We start from the raw sequence: 18,674 nt of genomic DNA, 5'->3' as shown, positions 1-18,674 counted from the left end.
CCCCCCCCCCCCCCCCCCAAAAAAACAACAAACCACCCAGGAATTGGGACAATATTTGCTTTCAATTACTTTCAAAACATTGATTGTAGTGGGGAGCTTTTTATTATTTTTACATGCTTTCATCTTAGATTTCATAGGTTTCTAGACACTAGGTCTGGAAGGGACCCCGGAGGATCATCGAGTCCAGCCCCCTGCCCCAGGGGCAGGAAGTCAGCTGGGGTCATAGGATCCCAGCAAGATAAAAAGCTTAAATTCTTACTCCTCAGTACCGATTCCTCCTCCCTCCTTATTCCCAGAACTTCACTATCTTAGACGTGTTGAAAAGGAATGTTTTCACTGGTCCAAAAGCTTTTCTTCTAAAATATCTTCAACTAGTGGCATTTCTCAAAACCGCCCCTCTTCTGGGAACAGTTTCAATTTCAGTAAATCAGCATTTTCCTGTTAAACGAATTTCACTGTAAAGTTTCCAAGCATTTCCACTTCAACATTTCACGTACTTCGAAGCCTACCGTTCATATCGGCAAAGGTCTTGGAGATCCTCCTTTGAAACGTGCTGCTGGAACATATCAGATCTTTCCTTAGGTGGTCATGCCATAGTTTGCCACTTGTTGAGATCCCTAGCCAAGTATTTTGTTGTCATATATCATTTATCTTTGCCATCTGTTGTTATTTAATATTAACACCCATTGGTCTCACGGTAAGGAATTAGCGTAAGGCCAGTATCATTATTAATAATGTCATTGGGGCTAATATTCAGTTGCTTTGGAGAATAAACTTTCTCCTCCTAACTTTGTTAGCACTTTGTTTCTATGTCATGAAACAAATTTAAGATTCTCTGGCCACCTTCTTTCTTAGCTGCCTTGCACCGGTGTCAATGCTGGAAGAGGAATCGTTCATCGGTAACATGGTTTTGGGTCCATTAGCTGTGAAAAATCCATAATACTGTATCCAAGAGACCTCGGTGTAAAACAGCAGCCCAACCCATTCGAGCCATTCTCAGAATGCTCTGCATAGCCAGCGGTAGCTGGAAGATCTAAATGAGAGCAGACACTAATAAAATGCATATTACTGGATTTGTGCTGGAAAAATCCCGTGCCAGCTTGCAAATCTGACAGCTTCCAGCATAGTTTTACATGAGGAAGGGTGGGGAGGGGGGGAAGCATACCTTTGTGCAGCGGGGGGGTGCCCTCAGTGGTTGCACCAATAGAGCCGGAGCTTCTGTTGGACGTTGGGACTTCTTCCCTCCACAAATTGATGGCAACCAATGGCTGAACTGGCACTGTGGGCATAAATCATTGGAAGGAGCTGCGAGAAATGAGTACACGGCTTTTCTTTCTATTTAGTAATTTATCAAGGGAAGTGGCACATTAATAAACAGATCTCCCTTGAGGTGTGGGAGTAACAGAGATAAATATGACTGTCAAGTCTGGCCTGCTTCCTTCTGTTAGAAAAGTAGGAGAGTGTGGGAATGCAAATGTGGAAAAACAATATCTGTATCTCGAAGCATAGGGTATAATTTGTAGTTCAGAAGCAACTGAAGCCCCAGCTGTGATCATAGCCCAACCAGGCCATGTAATGTATGTGCTCACAGGAAAACACCCTCTCCTGAAAAGCTTTACAGTCCAACGGGACAGAGGAAACCCAGGTGAAGTGACATGCCTGAGGTCATGCAGCAGGCAAGTGGCAGAGCTGGGAGAAGAACCCAGGTGTCCCGAGCCCCAACCTCACACTCTGGCTCCTCAGCCAGGTTCTCTCTAATTCATTGAACTGGAATTAGCTTAATTAGCTCAAATAAAGATTGCAAAGCCTTCTGTGACTATAAACAGGGACAGGTTCTGATCTGGATCCAAATCAGAACGTTCCTTTAAAGTCTGGATGTCTTTGGATCTCGGGTTTCTGTGTTTATGGGCCATCTGTGAAGCTTGGCATCCAGATCCAAAGGTTAGGAATGTCTGGAGCGAAGCCAGGCTCTGTGCATGCAGTTCGCTTTTTACCTTGCCTCTCGCAAGATGAGTAATTACAGGCGAGTGGTGAATTTACTTTCAGACGGGTTTGCGCAGCCCCTGCAGTGGTTTTACTGTAATTAGCAGATAACACCTTTTTCAGCTGACACTTGCTTACATAATGCCTCCACACTGTTAAACAGCCTCTCCTTCCCCAACTCAAATGGTATCTAGTCCTGGCCAGGATCAGGCTCAAACCAGGCAATTGTGGGATTGCTGCTGGCTGATTTCCTGTACTAGGATGTAGCTGAGTTTCAAATATGCTAGATAGGAATGAGCCAGGGGAGCCTCAGCCTCCTACCTTGAACTTCAGCAGTTTCCTTCAGTGGTGGCCGTGGGGGTGTTGGGGGTGTGGGCAAGAGAGTCATTTGGGGCCCCTTCAAGGCTTAATTTTGATGACTTATAACCCACCACAGTTGTATTGTGGATCTTTTTAGTAGTCTTTGGGGGAATTAGATAAATAGCCGAGTGTTAAAATGTAAATAGAGCCACTTCTTGCAAAAACTTCACCCCCCCAAAAAAATTGCTGCAAAATTTTGTGGCCCCCTAAAGTATGGGGTCCCCGGGCGGTCGCCCAGTTTGCCCTCCCCTAAGGCCGCTACTGTTTCCATGGTCAGGATGCACTGCCACGAGTGGTTGACAGTAGGTATTTTCAATGAAGACAGCAGCAGCTATGAGGTCTAAGGTGAGCCCTAACTAGCCTTGTAGATGTAGCCTCAATGTTTGCAACATCAAGCATTCAAAGATCATAAGCTGCATCCCCCCAAATCTTGAGACCGGCTTAGCAATCATTAAACAAAACACAGCCGCTCTTTGCATTTGCCATCTGGCTTTCCTCCCTGCCAGCGTGAAGGCCAAAAACTTATTTTCATTTAAAAAAGCACAAATGAAAACTGTGATTCTTGTCTACCTACATCCTGCCAGGAACTGGCACTCAAGGAAAAGCTACCATATAGGAGGCGTACAGCAACATCCGGCTAGTTTGACAGCCTTGAAAATTTGTGATTGCCAGTCATTCACCACAATGAAATGGAAGGGCAAAAAAAAGGGGGGGGGCATTCAAAAGTCGTTCCAAAAACTTCTTTGAAGAGCTGGGAGTTAGGAGGAAGAAAGGTTCAATGGGTCAGGTGCTGACTGACGCTCAACTTGATAGTGGTGTCACGAGGATAAGATCCATTCGTCATGACGTGCTAAGATAACTTGGTGGTCGGGTTCACGTAAGCATTTATGAATGACAGCTAGAGCTGCTAGGTCAAAGGGAATTGAAATCCCACCACTTTTCTCAGGGAAGGCTGAACTTTTAATCTAGCACAAATCAAAGCACTGCTCAGACGCTTTGTCGGCATCGTTGTACTGTCTTGTCACCATTCTTCATCCACGTGTTGTCTTCAGAGAAGGAAGCATATCCTAACATTTGGCTATAAAATGCCTACCATGCATTTGGCAGCATAGAAATAATAAAGGGGTCCCCGCGGTGCCCATGTTCCAGAAAAGGACGGGTGTAGGGGAAGAAGAGGTCAGGCTGCAGGTCTACCTCTCTCAGGTACTAATGTGGCCCCCATTGTAGTAGTTGAGATCTCTTACCTCTTCACAGTCCTTAATGCTGTTATTCCTGGAACACCCCTAGGTGGTAGAGGCCCACAGGAAGACCCAATGGAAAAGAAAGGGTAGTATGCAATGATGCTAACTTATTGAGGAAGAGATCTTGAAAGGCTTGTCTTGAATGCAGATAAGCTACTGAATTTATCGTTTGGCCTCACAGCCTAGTCTAGTCCAGTAATTCTCAGCTGTTTTAGGTAGACAGAAGGCAGACTCAAGACACCCCTCCATAACTTCTGTGAGCTGAGCAGCACCCCATTTCAAAAACTAATTTATTAGCATGCATACCCCCTTAAAGAGGGGCTGGACAGTGGGCTGGGGGAACAGCAAGCCTGGGCCGACACTTATCTGCGTATCTTCTTACGCCTCAAGTCACTCTTCAAAGGATCTCATAGCACCCTAGCTGAAAATCACTGATCAAGCCAGTTGCTATTTGGGTTTGCGTAGCCAACCCCGTGTCAAAATGTAAAACCCTACAAAAATAAAAAATAAAAAACAGATGGTCTGCTGGAGTATTTTTGACACTTTCTTCACTTTGGGTGAGATCTGTAGTCCCACTTATAGCTAGGCCTCAACCAGACCTTGGATGCAATATGCTAATATTTTGGAAAATTTCCTCTCTCAGTTGGCCTGAACTACAACCCATACAACCCCAGTGATTTACCAGTGGTGCAAACCGGGGCCAGTTTTGCCATATGAAGTCCCACGTTCCAGTTACCAATACACTTACATGCTGGGAGAGTCCAAATGAGTACAGTCGTAGCTCTCTATTTATTACAAATCTCCACAAAGAGAACTGGCTAGATTGGAAATGACTTCATGCCCGACTAGTTGACAATTGTTAATAGGGGCCAGGCTCTCGCAGATCCCCTCACAGCCTTCACTTTGCGCCTGAGCTGTCAAATTGCTTTTTCTTAAACCTCTTAATTTACTTTCTGGGCTCCTGCTGTCTCGCCTCTTTCTTTAATTGGATGCTCAGCATTGTGCCGGCATTTGTTTCATTTCCGCTCCTCCTACACACAAGCACATGCACAATTTCTAAGGGTCTCCTCTTGCTCTGATGTGGTGCTATTCCAGGCTAGTTTTCTTATCTGCTCAGTCACTGAGAATCACTGTATTCAACGTAATCTTCAGGGGCCTTTTCCTCTTTAATTTTAAATTAATTTAGTGCTGGTGAAAGGGACTGATTGACAGCTCTCTGTTTACCCCCACAGGACTGAAGGCAAGGTCGGCGGCAGTGTAAGCTTTCCCGACACGGCCTCACTAGTGTCACTCAGCACTAACCTGGGAGGCAGCGGAGGGATCAGAAGTCTCATTCAGGCTCCATTCTCTTTCAGCACTTTTTGCCTTTAGCACTAGGTTTTTAAACCTTAGCCCCAACCCTGTGGCTTGAAATGGATTAGCCAAGCAACTTGCCCAACTTTTCTAATTTAGTAGCACTGCCTCTTGCTGAGGCCAACAAGGCTACTTCTCATGACCCGTTTTGGTGCTTTTGGAGAGAGAGATATAGATCTGCCATGAATTAGAATAAAACTGCCACCCTATTCAACTTAGGCCACTAAATTGTAGTCAGATGGGACATTTTTACGCCATACCTACCTCACTCAGAGTCAGGGTTACCAACTGTCCATAAATTTATGGACAAGCTGCAAAAAAACAAACAGAACAAACAAACAAAAAACTCTAAGAAAACTTGAGCTTGATTGAAGATCTGTCATCAGAATGAGGCTGGATGTAAGAAGTACTGATGGACAGACAGAGCAGAACAGTACCATCTTGGCTAAGTGCAGACAGTCAAAAAATCCAAGGCTGATTCGATTCAATCATCACAGATTAGTCTAAGCTGCATAGATTGAACTGATAAACAAGTGAAGACATTCACTTTTTGATTCTGGAAATGCTGCCACATGCCTGTACTGGCTCAGGCCAGAAGGTAAGGGGTGCGAGAGCACACCACCCTGCTTAGCTGGAGCAGGTAGCCTGAACCAAGGCTAGCCTGCTGACCCTGTGAGGCAGGGTTTGTTGGGAAGATGCAAAGCATTCTGGGACACTACAGGACTGTGAGTTAACTCGAATCTGGAGGGGATCTGGGACAAAAGTTCAATAAAGCAATTTAACTTAAATCAGTTAAGTCTGATACTACATCCACACAAATTTATCTTAAACCAGCTGCAGCCATTTTAAAAGCAGTTTATGTGCACTCAACTTCTCTTGTGTTACAGATATGAACTGGTTTCCACCGCTTATACCAGTTTATATGTAATTTCTGGCCCTAGCCCTTGTGTGTGAACTGGAGTGAAGCACCCTGTAGGGAGCTCTCTGTCAGAGCTTTGTAGGCCCTGAGAGCCTCTGTAGCCAGGCCTCCCTCCCAGCCATGTACTGCTGCTGCATATGCCTGTGCTGCCTATAATGGCTGCTCACCTTGGAGGGAGGCAGGGCTGCATGGCACGGGGTAGGACAGAGAGCAGGGGGCTTCAGCTGGGACGGCTGCAGTGCTGGGAGTGGGAAATCACTACTGCAAATTACTGCAAAGGTTGAAAGCATTTATGTTTCAATGTGCAGTCACGAAAAGGATTCTAAGAATGGTTAAAATAATTCTTAGCTACAGTTCTTAGGTATGTGTATTTTTGTACTTTGCATTTCCGTGATGTAGCCCTGCTTATTTTATTGCTTACTTCTGTTATGATTATCTTCTGCTAAGGTAACTGAATATTCCTTCTTTGCATGCCCTTATTAGTATGCATGTTTGTAGGCTTGGAGGTTACTCGTGCCTGTTCTGCTGTTTGTGGGCCTAGATCTTACTGTTTGAGGGTCATTTTTAGCTGGCATAGGTGGTAGAGCCCCCAGGTAGCAGCCCTGGGTGAATCTCCCTCCTAACAAGCTGTGCTAGGAGGTAGCTCCCCTGGGCTCATCACTAGTGACTGAGGCTGTTAGGTGTCTGGGTTTCACTGAATGTATATTGGTTAAGGTTTTTTCTCGTCTTATCTCCTGTAATGAACCTGGCTGACCATTGCTCAAGAGTGGGGAAGTCTGATCACTTTAGAACGGGAGTGGGCAAAATGTGGCCTGCAGGCTGGATGTGGCCCGCCGGCCCATTTTTTCCGGCCCATGGAAAATATTCATTTTCTAAAAAAAATTTAGAAAATGAATATTTATCTGCCCCTGGCTGCCTGTCATGCGGCCCTCGATGGCTTGCCAAAACTCAGTAAGTGGCCCTCCGCCTGAAATAATTGCCCGCCCCGACTTTAGAACATCTAGCTAAAATGTGCTTTCTAGGGTGGCTACTAAATCCCCAGAATATGGGACTCCCCCCTGGCAAGGGTTAGGCCAATCAGTGGTGAGGGGTGGGGCCACCAGGCCCCTTGGTCAATCAACAGCAAGGGGCAGGACCACCACAAAGTTCTTCCCGGCTGTGCACTACCCTACCTCTCAGCACAGCCAATAGAATTGCAAGGACAAAGGTTTGACATGGATTTCCACCAATGAGCTAAAAAAGCAGGACTTTTGGCAGCCCATACCTCATTTAGAAATGGACAGGGGATGGAGAGTTTAAAAACAGGACAGTCCAGTATAAAACCGGACCAGTGGCCACACTAGTAGTTTCCCAGGTTTCTGGGTGGGGGCTGAAGCCAGATTTAGAAAGTTGGTGTTCAGTGCTAAGATTTGAACCTGGCCTTTATTATTGCTGTGCAGGTCCTGGCCAAAGAGTTACATTTATATTATGTAAAATGTATGTCCATAAAAACATATACCAATAAAAAAATGTGGTCATCAGCTTCTCAATAAAAAAAAAAATTATTGGATTGGCAACCTTGCTCCAATTTAAAGTAGTGATGAAGGTCTGGTCAGCAGTTTAGTAATTGGCTGGAAAAGTGGGGAAGGGGATGGAAAGCACAATTTTCATCTAGCCTATACTGTAATCAGCTCCTCTAGATGCTGAGAAGCATATGGCACTATGATCCGTCATCATTCCCATCAGCCAAGAAGCCCTTTATGCCCGTAAGAGGGCTGTAGTTACAGGGATTTTCAGTGTTAACTTCAAACCATGCACTGAAAATGTGTTTATTTGGAATAAAGAATACAGTGCATCATCTCTAGTATTTCAACACAAAGTATGCGAGGAATGAATGAAGCAATCCTAAATAAATCTGTTAATTATATTGAATTAGAATTAATTTATACGAGCCCTTTTTAAGTCTGTTGTCTACCCAATCTCCTCTAGTTTTAGCTTGTTGCTACTCATTCAAACTCTTTTTGAGTGAAGACTTTGGCAATAGGCACTTTATATTTTTTAAGGAATCAAAATGAATAGGCTTATTTTATTATTAACCTTTTCATTCCCATTATGGTATGGATTAAGAGCTCCAGTCAAAGGGAGCATCTACGTGTTCATTAATGTGCTGTAATTACAGCACGTTAAGCTTAGTACTTGTAAAAACAGGTACTAACTTAATGTGCCGTAATCGGTGCTACTGCACATTAGCACAGATGAACGCTTTACATGATGCTTAATTCCCATTGGACTAATCTACTGCACATTAGCACGGCTTTTGCCACCTGCACTAATCTGCAGTAGAATTAGTCCAGTGGGCATTAAGCATCTTGTGTAGACGTGTTCAAAGACACAAGCCCGTTGTGTTAGGAGTAGTACAAATTATAGGGCAAGATGATGAGGTCGTGGGCCTGGCACTCGAGGCGGACAGCTACATGGGGCCATGGGCCTGGCACCTGAGGGGTACAGCTATACAGGGGCCAGGGGCCTGATTAGAGCTAGTGCCTCATACTGACATCCGGCACGGTGGGCCTAGGCTAGAAGGCTTAGCCAGATTAAAGGGGTGGAGACCGAGTAAACTAAGGCCCAAAAGAGGGAATAACTTACATGTAACATCCGCAAGGCATGGGGTGTTGTATAGGGAAGGTTTTGGAGCCATGCAATTAGCCCATAAGGCTCAAGGTGCCCCGTGTGGCACAGTGCTGGAATGAGGTCCAGCGAAGGGCCCAAGGACCAGTGAATTTTTGTGGGGTTTGGTGCACTGGGGCCACGCAAAGGCCCATGGGCAGCCTCCCAATTTATTATTTCACCATCAAGATGTGGCAGGAGAGACAAGAGCATGCTCTCGGAGCAGAGCTGGTGCAGTCATGGAGCTGTTAGGGGCACCATGGGCACCCCTGGGGACCCTGATCGATGACACTTGCAAAGAGCCCTTGCAGAATAGAGATCAGCTGGTTCAAGACCAGCTACACCGATGCTCCTCTTCCATACATTAGGGAAGCCACTGACATCGCAGCAAGGCAGAAATTAGTCAGCTGAGAAAGTGGAAGTCCAAGCTCAGGACTTCCGGGTGCTGAATCAGCGAGGTATTTAAGTAAGTCCCATCCATTTCAGCGAACTTCCTCCCATGCTTCACCTTAGGGTTGTGCTTAAGTTCTTCGCTGAATCCGTGCCTTGACAAACGCCCAGCAGTGGAACTCAGCATTCGGGCCACTAGAAAGCCAGAGAAAAACAAAGGCGTTTTCTGAGTTCAGCAGCTTCAGTAAAGACTCTGCTTCATTGTCGTGGCACCCAAGTCCTGCGGCTTCTCTTCCACAAGAATGGCTGTCACAGCAAAAAATACAGATGCGCAGTATGAATTTTTCTTTTGTGTGTGTGTGATGGGGCTTAAGAAATGTTCTCAAGGTAAATGAGTCCCAGCTAGGGGCTTGCGTGTCATTTAATGTTCCACATGCTCTCAGACTAAGTCTTCCTCCCAGTAAATCAAGCAGAGCGCCACAAACTTCTTTCATTCACTTGGCCACAAGAAGGGAGAAGCCTGCTGCTTTTATCTGACTAGACGCACTGGTTTGTTTTTTTTTTCTCTTCCTTACAGTGTCAAGATTTTCAAGCCCTCGGGTGACTCCAAGATTAAGCAGAAAGCGAGCCCTCTCCATATCCCCGCTGTCTGATGCCAGCATTGATCTTCAAACAATGATCAGGACATCCCCTAACTCCCTGGTGGCTTATATTAATAACTCCCGAAGTAGTTCTGCTGCGAGTGGCTCGTATGGCCATTTATCTGCAGGGGCAATAAGGTAAAACAGTTGGAGTGGCTCAATTTAGGCTTTTATTTATTTGATCTCCTGTCTGCATAATTATCTCCTTGTCAGGAACTCAGGCTGCAGAAAGGAAACCTTTCAAGGTTTGCCCATCTAAGGTAACAAGGAATCCTGTTCAAAAAATCTATCCCTTTTATGTACGGGCTCTGTGTTACACATTAATATGAAAAACCCTGGCTTGTGGAAAAGTAATGTTTAATGTGTTTCTTCTATACTGATGGCTATATTAGTAATTTATACCGTATATGGGTTTCTTGTTTCCGGATGGGACTGTCGACTTGCCAGATTGCTAATAATTGCAATATGCTTTTACCTCTTAGCAGCCAAACAAAAGAGGCTCAGTTCTGCCAATAAATTAGCTTTGCTAAATGGTGTGACTAGCCTAATTAGAAATCCCCACCTCCACCCCTTAGGAGACTATCCCCAAAGTAGCCCTGCAAATATTAACCTAGATTTTCAAAAATTGCTGCCTGTATGGACTTGGGAGCCTAACTTTTTAAACACCCGTTAAAAAAAAAATCTAGATCATTGAGTGAAATTCTGCTCTAGACTTAATTAGAAAATATTTCTCCTAGGCAAATAATTGATGCCAATCCTCTGAGTGATTGCTTAAGAATGGTTGCACTGTGCTCCTGCTGTTAGCAGTAGTGTGAAGTTAAGTACATTCATATCTATTAATAATGTTATTGTAGATGCATGGGGAAGAAACACAAGGCTTTAGAGAAGCCACAGATACCTAAAGAGTTTTGATCTTGTTTTAAAGAAAAAAAACTGGCATTTCTACTTGTTACAGTAATTTAAACACTACTTTGTTGGGTAACATCACTTGTAAAATTGTAAAAGTATTTCTAAAGCAGCAGCTTGGAGAATCATCCAAAATTTAGCTACAAATCATAGTTCTTCCACTATTACCTTGTGTTCTCTACATCTGTTGTACCCTCGTCTAGTCTACTGTGTTTAAACCTAGATGTTAAGCTCTTTGGGGGAAGAACCTTTTTTATTGTAAGTGTTTGTATCATGGCTAATATCATTCAATAATAACAGTAGTAATAAATTCAGAGCCATTAGGTATATCTTTACAAGGAATATCTTAAATCTCATACTTCTTACTATTACTACTAACAACAAGACTATGTAAATGAGCTGCATTCATAAAACAGTCTAACTCTTAATAGTTTGTAGTGTGGCTTCTTTAATTTTTAATCAGTAAAAAAGCTTATCTGTGACAGTAGTGACACAAACTAGTGACCACCTCATCATGGGAGGATGGCCGACTGTTATAAGTCACTTTTCTCATGGCTCCTTTGTATAAACCAGTTGCTCTATGGCAACCTGCCATCAGATAGTATGATGTCATTCGTATTTATTTAACCACTGGGGCAGCATAGTGTGTTTTGCTCACCTTGTCACTAATGGGTTTGGAATAAAACCAACCTTAATTGTATAATGATGGGGGAGGAAGGGGACTAAGTTATTTAAAAAAACCCCATAGATTTATATATTGTTAAATATATAAAATATAAAATATAACGTACTGCTAATAATTGACCAGTTCAGCAAGCCTTGCACCTCTTGTGGCTTTAACAATGAGAAAATATTCACGTGTGTACATTAGGGCTGTGCGAAACTGCACCGTTCCGTTTCGCCTTGAGTTTCGCCGGTTCGAGGGAACAGCGTTTTGTCTCGAATTTCATTTCAAGTCAAAACAGCTGTTCTGTTTCATCAAAACAGAAAGGCTGTTCTGATGCTGTTTCGAGTTTCACTGGGGATGGGGAGTCAGACCAGCTAAGTTGACTTCCCATCCCCAGCACTACATCGCACAGGGATGGGAGGCAGCCCAGCTGGGCTGCTTCCCGGCCCGGTGCGATCAAGCACGGGGCCCCAGGAAGCAGTTGGGCTGCCTCCCGCCCCTGGCACGATCAAGCAGATGGGGATGCCGGATCTTGTGCTGGGGATGGGAAGTCAGCCCAGCTGGACTGACTTCCCATCCCCAGCCTATGGTTGAGAGCCTCGTTTCGACCAGCCTCATTTTGTTTCAAGACTATTTCGACCGGCTTTGTTTTGTTCCGATTTTGCTGTTTTGACCTCAAAATTGGTCAAAACAGTGTTGGAACGAAACGGCCAGTGAAATTTCGCACAGCCCTAGAGTACATGTGCTTAGGATCCTCTCTTTAAAGTGCAAAATTGACAATAATAAACTTGTTTAACACCACATGCCAAGAGCCAGGGCAGCAACAGAGCAGATTTCCCACACTTCTTCTCCTTCGTGCCTTAATCCTCTTCTGGGGGAACCACCTCTGAAAGAGAGACTAAGTCAGGACTTGGCCTTCTTGCAAGGCTGGCAGTTCCCGCTGTTATTCTGGACACCTCATCAACTCCCTCTAAGTCTGAAATCACGGACTTCATACGAGCCATCAAACAGCTAGTAGATGTTGATCATTTCTGGTTACCCGTGATGCGGTTAGGAGTTGAACTTACATCTAACTTGCATCTGAAGCACTACATAGTCTACTACCCTCATACCACAGCGTCCTGTTTTGCCTTGAGTGCAAAGCAAATGCCATCTCTTTTGAATATGGTGAAGTGTCCCTGCTGTAATTCATGCCCGGTGAGCCAGAGACCATCTCCCCTGTAGCATGCTGCAAGCTGAGAAGGTTTCAAAGTAGCTCTGTACAGCAAAGCCTTCAAGCCTGAATTGTTGCAAAGCCCGTGTCAGGCCCATGTTTGCAAGCAGTGCATGGCAACACAGGAAGAAAAGGACTTTATAGCAGTTTTGCATGTGAGTGGGTATATTTATATTGAAGCATAAATATACCAAAGGGTAGCTAAGGCAGATCACATCTGCACAAAATTAATTAATTAATTAGTTGTAGATCCTGCCTTATCCAAAATAATAAATCTTCTGTAATGTTTATTGCGGGTGATTAATGAAACTCTAGTTTCTCCATCCTTTCCTGTTCCCCGTGGCCACTAGGAAGTTCTGTCCTCACCTAAATCAATCATTAACATAAGCGTTTTGTTTTTTTTAATACCATCATGTAACTGCCCCTTCTTCGCTGGCATTTGTATTGCAGCCCGGCATTCAGCTTCCCCCATCCCATCAACCCCGTGACGTACCAGCAGATCCTGAGTCAGCAGAGGGGCTTGAGTTCAGCCTTTGGACATACTCCTCCTTTGATCCAGCCATCCCCCACCTTCCCCCCACGGCAGCACGTGGCTGTGCTCTCTGTCAACCCACCTCCTACGCAGATCAGTAACAACAACAGCTGCATCCCTGACTCCAATCAGGTAGGAGCCAAGTCGGTTCACATATGAAATAGAGCAATGGGCTAAACTTTGGTGCCCTGGAAAAAAAACCCTTCCTAGTGGAGAGGGAGACTCTAGTCAAATAGGGAACCTGTTTTCAGAGATGCTAAACATCTACTGCTCATGCTGAGGTCAAGTAGAGCAATGAGTACTCAGGGCCTCTGAAAATCTGGCCAAGAGTTCGAAACCACGAGAATTTATTTATTTATTTTGGGTTAAAACTGTTAGGCCATCCCTAATTTAGTAGACGTTGTCTGTATACACACAGCATTATTGTGTAGTTCAAGCATTCAAGCTGTGACTGCCAATTAGAGCTCTAGCCTCTCTTTTAATTCCCTGAATATGGTCCAGAGGAGAGCAAGACCCAACCTTGCCATAGAGCAAAGCTCAGGCCACTGAGTGCCAGAAAAGACCTTCTCTGTAGTAAGCTGCAAGCTGAGAAAGTTTCAAGTAAGTCCATACTTGTATGGGTTGCATGTTATGAACTCCATGGTAGAGGAGTTTTTCAACTCCTTATTTGCAAATGATTTTTGGGAAGAAATTTCTGCAGTGCACTGTCCATTTGGGTGTACATTTTATGACTTGTTTTTATTGTTAGTCTTATATGATTGTGTAGCAGGTGTTTAGACTTAGGAATGTACAATCTTTGTGCACTTACCTGCACCAAACAGATGAATATCAAAACCCTGAGCGCACACTCATGTCGGACATCAGTGGCTATGTATAGCATCTTTTAAATCGCCTAACTACTCACTTTTGGAAATGTAAGCTTTCTCCACAACCTCTCTTTCACCTCCATTCCCACCCCTTTTAATTTGTTTTTGTGTTTTTATTGTATTGAACTGTTCTGTCTGGTTTATTAGTTTGGAGATCCTCATGGGCCCTGGACTGGTTTGTTACTGGTGGGTTATTGGCTTGATTGGTTTTATTTTCTTCTCTTCTGTTTCAATCCCAGCAAATTGGCTACCCATATGACTTCAGTGGCAGAAGTGACACCTCTGATTAAGAGTTACCACACCAATCTTGAGCAGCTAACACCAGTGCAATTGCAGTTGTCATATTCCAATTCACTAGAGTCTTTGTATTGTGCATGATGCTTTGTCTCTTGCAGACTCGATTCTTTTCCAAGGGCTTGATAAAATATATGCGTAGGCTCCTACAGGCTGATTATGAAGGACACTCTCCTAAAACCAAGATAAACCATTGGATAAAATATTTCCTCTTGTGTGGAGTGGGTGGGGGAGAACATAGATTATTCTTAAGGTCAAAGGGGAGGTTTGAATAACAGGGTCTGGATAGTTCTTAAACTGAAGAAGCAGTTGAGAGACTAAAAGCTCCAGTGTCACATGCAAAATAGGGGTTTTTTTCCCCCCCAGCCTTCAAATTTTCCTTTATTTATTTTTTCTCTGGCTCTTTTTTTTTTCCCCCTTGCATATTCGCACAGTAGGAGATTGACTCTGGACAAATAGCCAGGATAAGGTCTATGTTCCACTTAACTCCTGGGCGGATGGGCCAGTCCACAGAGCCCATTTCAGAGTTCCTTTTCCACTCCAATTTGCTGTGATTATGATGGTAGTAGCGGCACGGCCTCATTTTTCATTCATAACCCTAGCAGCACATCTCCCCTGATTTCTCTTTCCTAGAGCAAGCAGAGCAGTGAGTCAGCTGTGAGCAGCACGGTCAATCCAGTAATTAACAAGCGCAGCAAAGTCAAGACTGAAGTTGAAGGGTTGCCTCCAGCTTCCCCAACCTCTCAGGTAAAACTTCTTGGCACAAACTGCCTGGTTGGCCTAAACACAGAGCGCTGACAGCTCTGCGTTGTCTTTGGGACTGATATTCATTCCACGTTTCTCTGCAGCTGATAACAAGACATCAAAGTTTGCAGGGCTTAGCAAGCTCCTTTCAAACCAAGGGACCCCCAAAGTGCAGGGGCCGAGTTTCCGTGATTGATCGAGTAAGGCATTACGGAGGTGCTTGGGACTCAGATTCCTTGGCACCGCATCTGGGACCAGGGAAAGGGAAGGTTGAATATTTCAGCGGTGGTAACTTTAAAAATGACGCTCGACTTTTCTTACAATGCAGAGCAAGCAGTACGGGTGTCTCAAAGCAAACATAGATTACCGGGAAATCTTGCATGTAGGTCGGATGCTCTCAGAAAGGGCTTCTTCTTTACTCAGTAAGGAATTGCTCAGAGCAACATCCTTTACATCAGTGACGCAGCATTTGACACCAAGACGGGCCCAGAGGCCTTTGCAATTCTTCCTGAGCTCCGCAGTTGCAAACTGTTTAATGGCTGACAGTATCCATCTGACCATCCTTTATCACAACTGTAAACCATCAGGAGTGCTCTGGGCACTTCGTTTTCATGAAATATTAGGCTGCGTTATTGTCAAGCAAACAGAAGAGTTGATGACAAATTCCTCTTTCTGCTCTGGTTCAGAAGCAGGTTTCAGCATGATGCATGGAGACAGCAACATGCGCAGTCATCTGGGGGCTGGTAAAATTGATGAAGATAGCATATCAGGGAAAGTTCGTGCTGACTACAGCATGTTTATTAGGGCAAAGAGGCATCTCTCTGGAGCTTTGGGTTTAGGAGCACATCAACGCAGCAGCAGAAAGCACGTGACTTGAAAAAAAAACAACCCCAAACTGGCCACCTCCCAGGCTAATAAGGCCCCATGCTCCAAAGTCAAAAGAGATATGAAATAAATATTCTGCCCTCCCAAGTATATGTATTAGGGCAGACTGTCGTACGCGCAGTGGCATCATACATATACAGTCATAGTGATAACCCATGCAATTGTGGGCAGACACTTGTTTCAATAGCTGCTCTAGGATGTCTTGTGAGTAACACAAGGAAGCGGGATCAGGTAAAGCAGTGCAAGGGAGTTTAATTAGGAGAGAAGAGATGAAATAAAGGAAAGGAAATTGTAGGCTGGCTACCTAGAAATTGTGCCTTTGGGGGAGATCGGTGGAACGATGCCCCCGAGGGAAGTGAAGGCTTTGCAGCTGGAGGCATTTAAAATTGATTAGACATCTTACTGGCGAATCCCTTGCAGGGAGCCGTCCTTGACATGGAAGACTCAATACCATAGGGATCTGCTTGTCAGTCGGCCTCAGTCCCCAACCCGGTGCTTTTTGAACCTTGGAAATCCCAGGCTGCATGAAATTCTGTTGTTTCACCATTGGTTTCAACCGTATTATGGTGGAAAGCTGAAATACCCTTTTTTTTTCTTTATTGTTTTTGCATGGAAAGAAAAGTTCAGAGACAATTTTGATTCTGAAACCTTGAAATGCCTTTTGTTTCAAATCATGCCTACGTTACAGCAGAGCGTTGACTTGGGTGTCCACGGGCCAGCTGTCTCGTGCTTGCCTGCAGTCCTGGAGCTCCGCTTCTGCCCCGTGGTGGCCCAGCCACTAGGGAGACCGTGCTGCATCATGGCAGATACCGTCCAGCCAAGGAGTCTGCCCCGTACCCAAGAGCGGGCACATGAGGCGTCTAGACCACAACTCCCTTGGGGCATTGTGGCAGCTCAGGACCAGACTCGTATTCATGTCAAATGGAAAAAAACCAGTTGAATTCTGTTCAGTGAACCAAGCTATTTTGCTTTGGGTCTCCCTGCTCTTCACTAGAATAGGCCTTTTCATTTTTTTCTTCCAGAAAAAAAAAATCAGAAAAAAACCAAATTTTCAATTTGCAGAAAGTGCTTTTTCTGTGCACAATAATATTTCAGCCGCTCTACCCAGAACTTTAGCTGAAGACAGCAGGAGCTGCTGGTCAGCGACTGAGATTTGGTCTTCTTTCTACAGGCCTCTCATACTTTTTAAAGGCTTTTGGTTCTCCTCAGAAATCCTTCTGTGACTTGCAGCAACTTTTCTGTCATAGGAGCAGCCAATTTCAGAGAACAATTAAGGCCTAATAAAAGCTAATCTTTCCATGTATAGACTGTAAACCTGTACATAAAAGTCACAGCTGGCATGTGAAACCATGACAGCTGGTTTAATAAGAATACTTGAGCTTTTATACAGCACTTCTCACCTCCCAGGCCTTCTGGAGCTGTTCACTAATCATTGCAACACTCACGGGGTCTTGAGAAAGGATTTGAAAGAAGAGAAAATGGTCTGAGAGACCAGCTCAGGTGGCATGCTCCATGGTGAAGAAGAAACCAGGCTAACTGCTGTGGGGAAAGTGGAGAACAAGGAGGGGCAAAGATGAATTATTTTAGTAGAAGAGAGAGGATGAAAGCAACTGGCTACAGATCAGTAAGAAAGGCATCTCTCGCAAAGGTCCTTAAAAGGTGGGACATAATTGAAAGTGGTCGCATAGGGTGTCTATACACGTGCTGTGGGCTGGGGGGCGTTTTAATTAGAGTGGCTCCCTGACAGCCACTCTAATTAAAACGCTGCAGCGTCACATGTATTCAGCATCCCGCATTTCAAAATGGCTGCGGGGGTGCTTTAACTAAAGGTTGTTCAACGAGGTTTAGTTAAAGTGCCCCCACCACCATTTTGAAATGCAGGACACTGAATACACATGACAGTGAGTCACCCTGGAGTGTTTTAATTAGAATGCATCAGAGCACGTGTATCGGCACTCATACATTTTAGCATATTGTCTAATTTCTAAGGGATTTTCTTGGACTACAGTCAAATCACAGGCTTGTTTGAATGGTTCTTCAGTGTGGTTCACTGCTTGCAGCATTAGGTTGGGAGTCAGAAGATGTGAATGTTGTTCCCAGCTGTGCCAATGTAGACAAGGCCCTTCGTTTCTTTGTGCCGGTGTCCTTGAATATACAGGGAGATTTAGTAGTGCAATGATCATGGTCTAGCAGCACATGCGAGTACTCCTATTCCAGAATAATCATGTCCACACAAGGAGTTTTACTTATATAAGCATCCTGGTATAATTTAGCAATACCATTATGCCAGTAAGTTTCGTTGAAAAGATGGGCCGGTGGTTGAACTTGTCTGCCTACAATGAAATCTCCAGCCTAGGAACTATTTCTGTGTTTGTTCATTGCTTAGCCCAACAGGGCCCCTATCTCAGCTGATGTGTCTAGGTGCTACTCTGAGACCAATAACTAATAGCATCAGTCTTGCAGGCCTTGTTTCATCTCATCAGATGGATCCATCTTTCAGCTGCAAACTTTGCAATGGTAGCCAATGGGTCATGAGCCATCTAGTTCCCTTAGGCCCATTTGAAAACCCCAGCTTGGATATATATTCCACAGTGCTCTTTACGCTCTGAAGGGCAGCTGCTTATTTTGCCAATGAATTAATCTTGCAACAGTTAGAGCTCTGTGCAGTTACAGCCCTTTGCTGAGTAACACCTTTTCTTTAATCATTAGAAACTTCCAGTCCATGTCCACGTGAGAGAGGCATCTGGAGATGACATCGCTTTGCCACTTCCACTGGCTTGAATGCTGCTTTGGCTGTGATAAGTTAACCTACCTATTTAGGGTTTTAGCTCATGTGATAAGCTAAACTAGCTATTAACAAGCAAGCATCAAAACCCCAAGGGTCATCATAGTTTCATAGTTTCTAGGGTCGGAAGGGACCTGAGCAGATCATCTAGTCTGACCCCCTGCCATGGCAGCAAGAGCACTGGGGTCAAACGACCCCAGTAAGGTGGTCATCCAGCCTCCTCTTAAAAACCCCCAGGGTGGGAGCCTG

At 44.6% G+C, this 18,674-nt stretch overlaps 1 protein-coding gene across 2 annotated transcripts in view; it reads left to right on the top strand.

Annotated features, from left to right (window-relative positions):
* Positions 1-18,674, top strand: part of GLI2 (GLI family zinc finger 2) — a 325,860-nt gene that overhangs the window by 281,741 nt on the left and 25,445 nt on the right. The window contains exons 6-8 of one of the 2 annotated variants that reach the window (XM_019522604.1): positions 9,470-9,671; positions 12,770-12,983; positions 14,645-14,758. In XM_019522604.1, the coding sequence (XP_019378149.1) occupies positions 9,470-9,671; positions 12,770-12,983; positions 14,645-14,758 (530 nt within the window). The remainder of the gene's footprint in view (positions 1-9,469; positions 9,672-12,769; positions 12,984-14,644; positions 14,759-18,674) is intronic. The other variant, XM_019522605.1, reaches the window with a different exon arrangement.

This window comes from Gavialis gangeticus, unplaced genomic scaffold (assembly GCF_001723915.1).
Source record: "Gavialis gangeticus isolate Ggan-Ray unplaced genomic scaffold, GavGan_comp1, whole genome shotgun sequence".
NCBI lineage: Eukaryota > Metazoa > Chordata > Crocodylia > Gavialidae > Gavialis > Gavialis gangeticus.
Note: the sequence above shows the minus strand (reverse complement) of the source record. Positions and strands in the feature narration are given on the sequence as shown.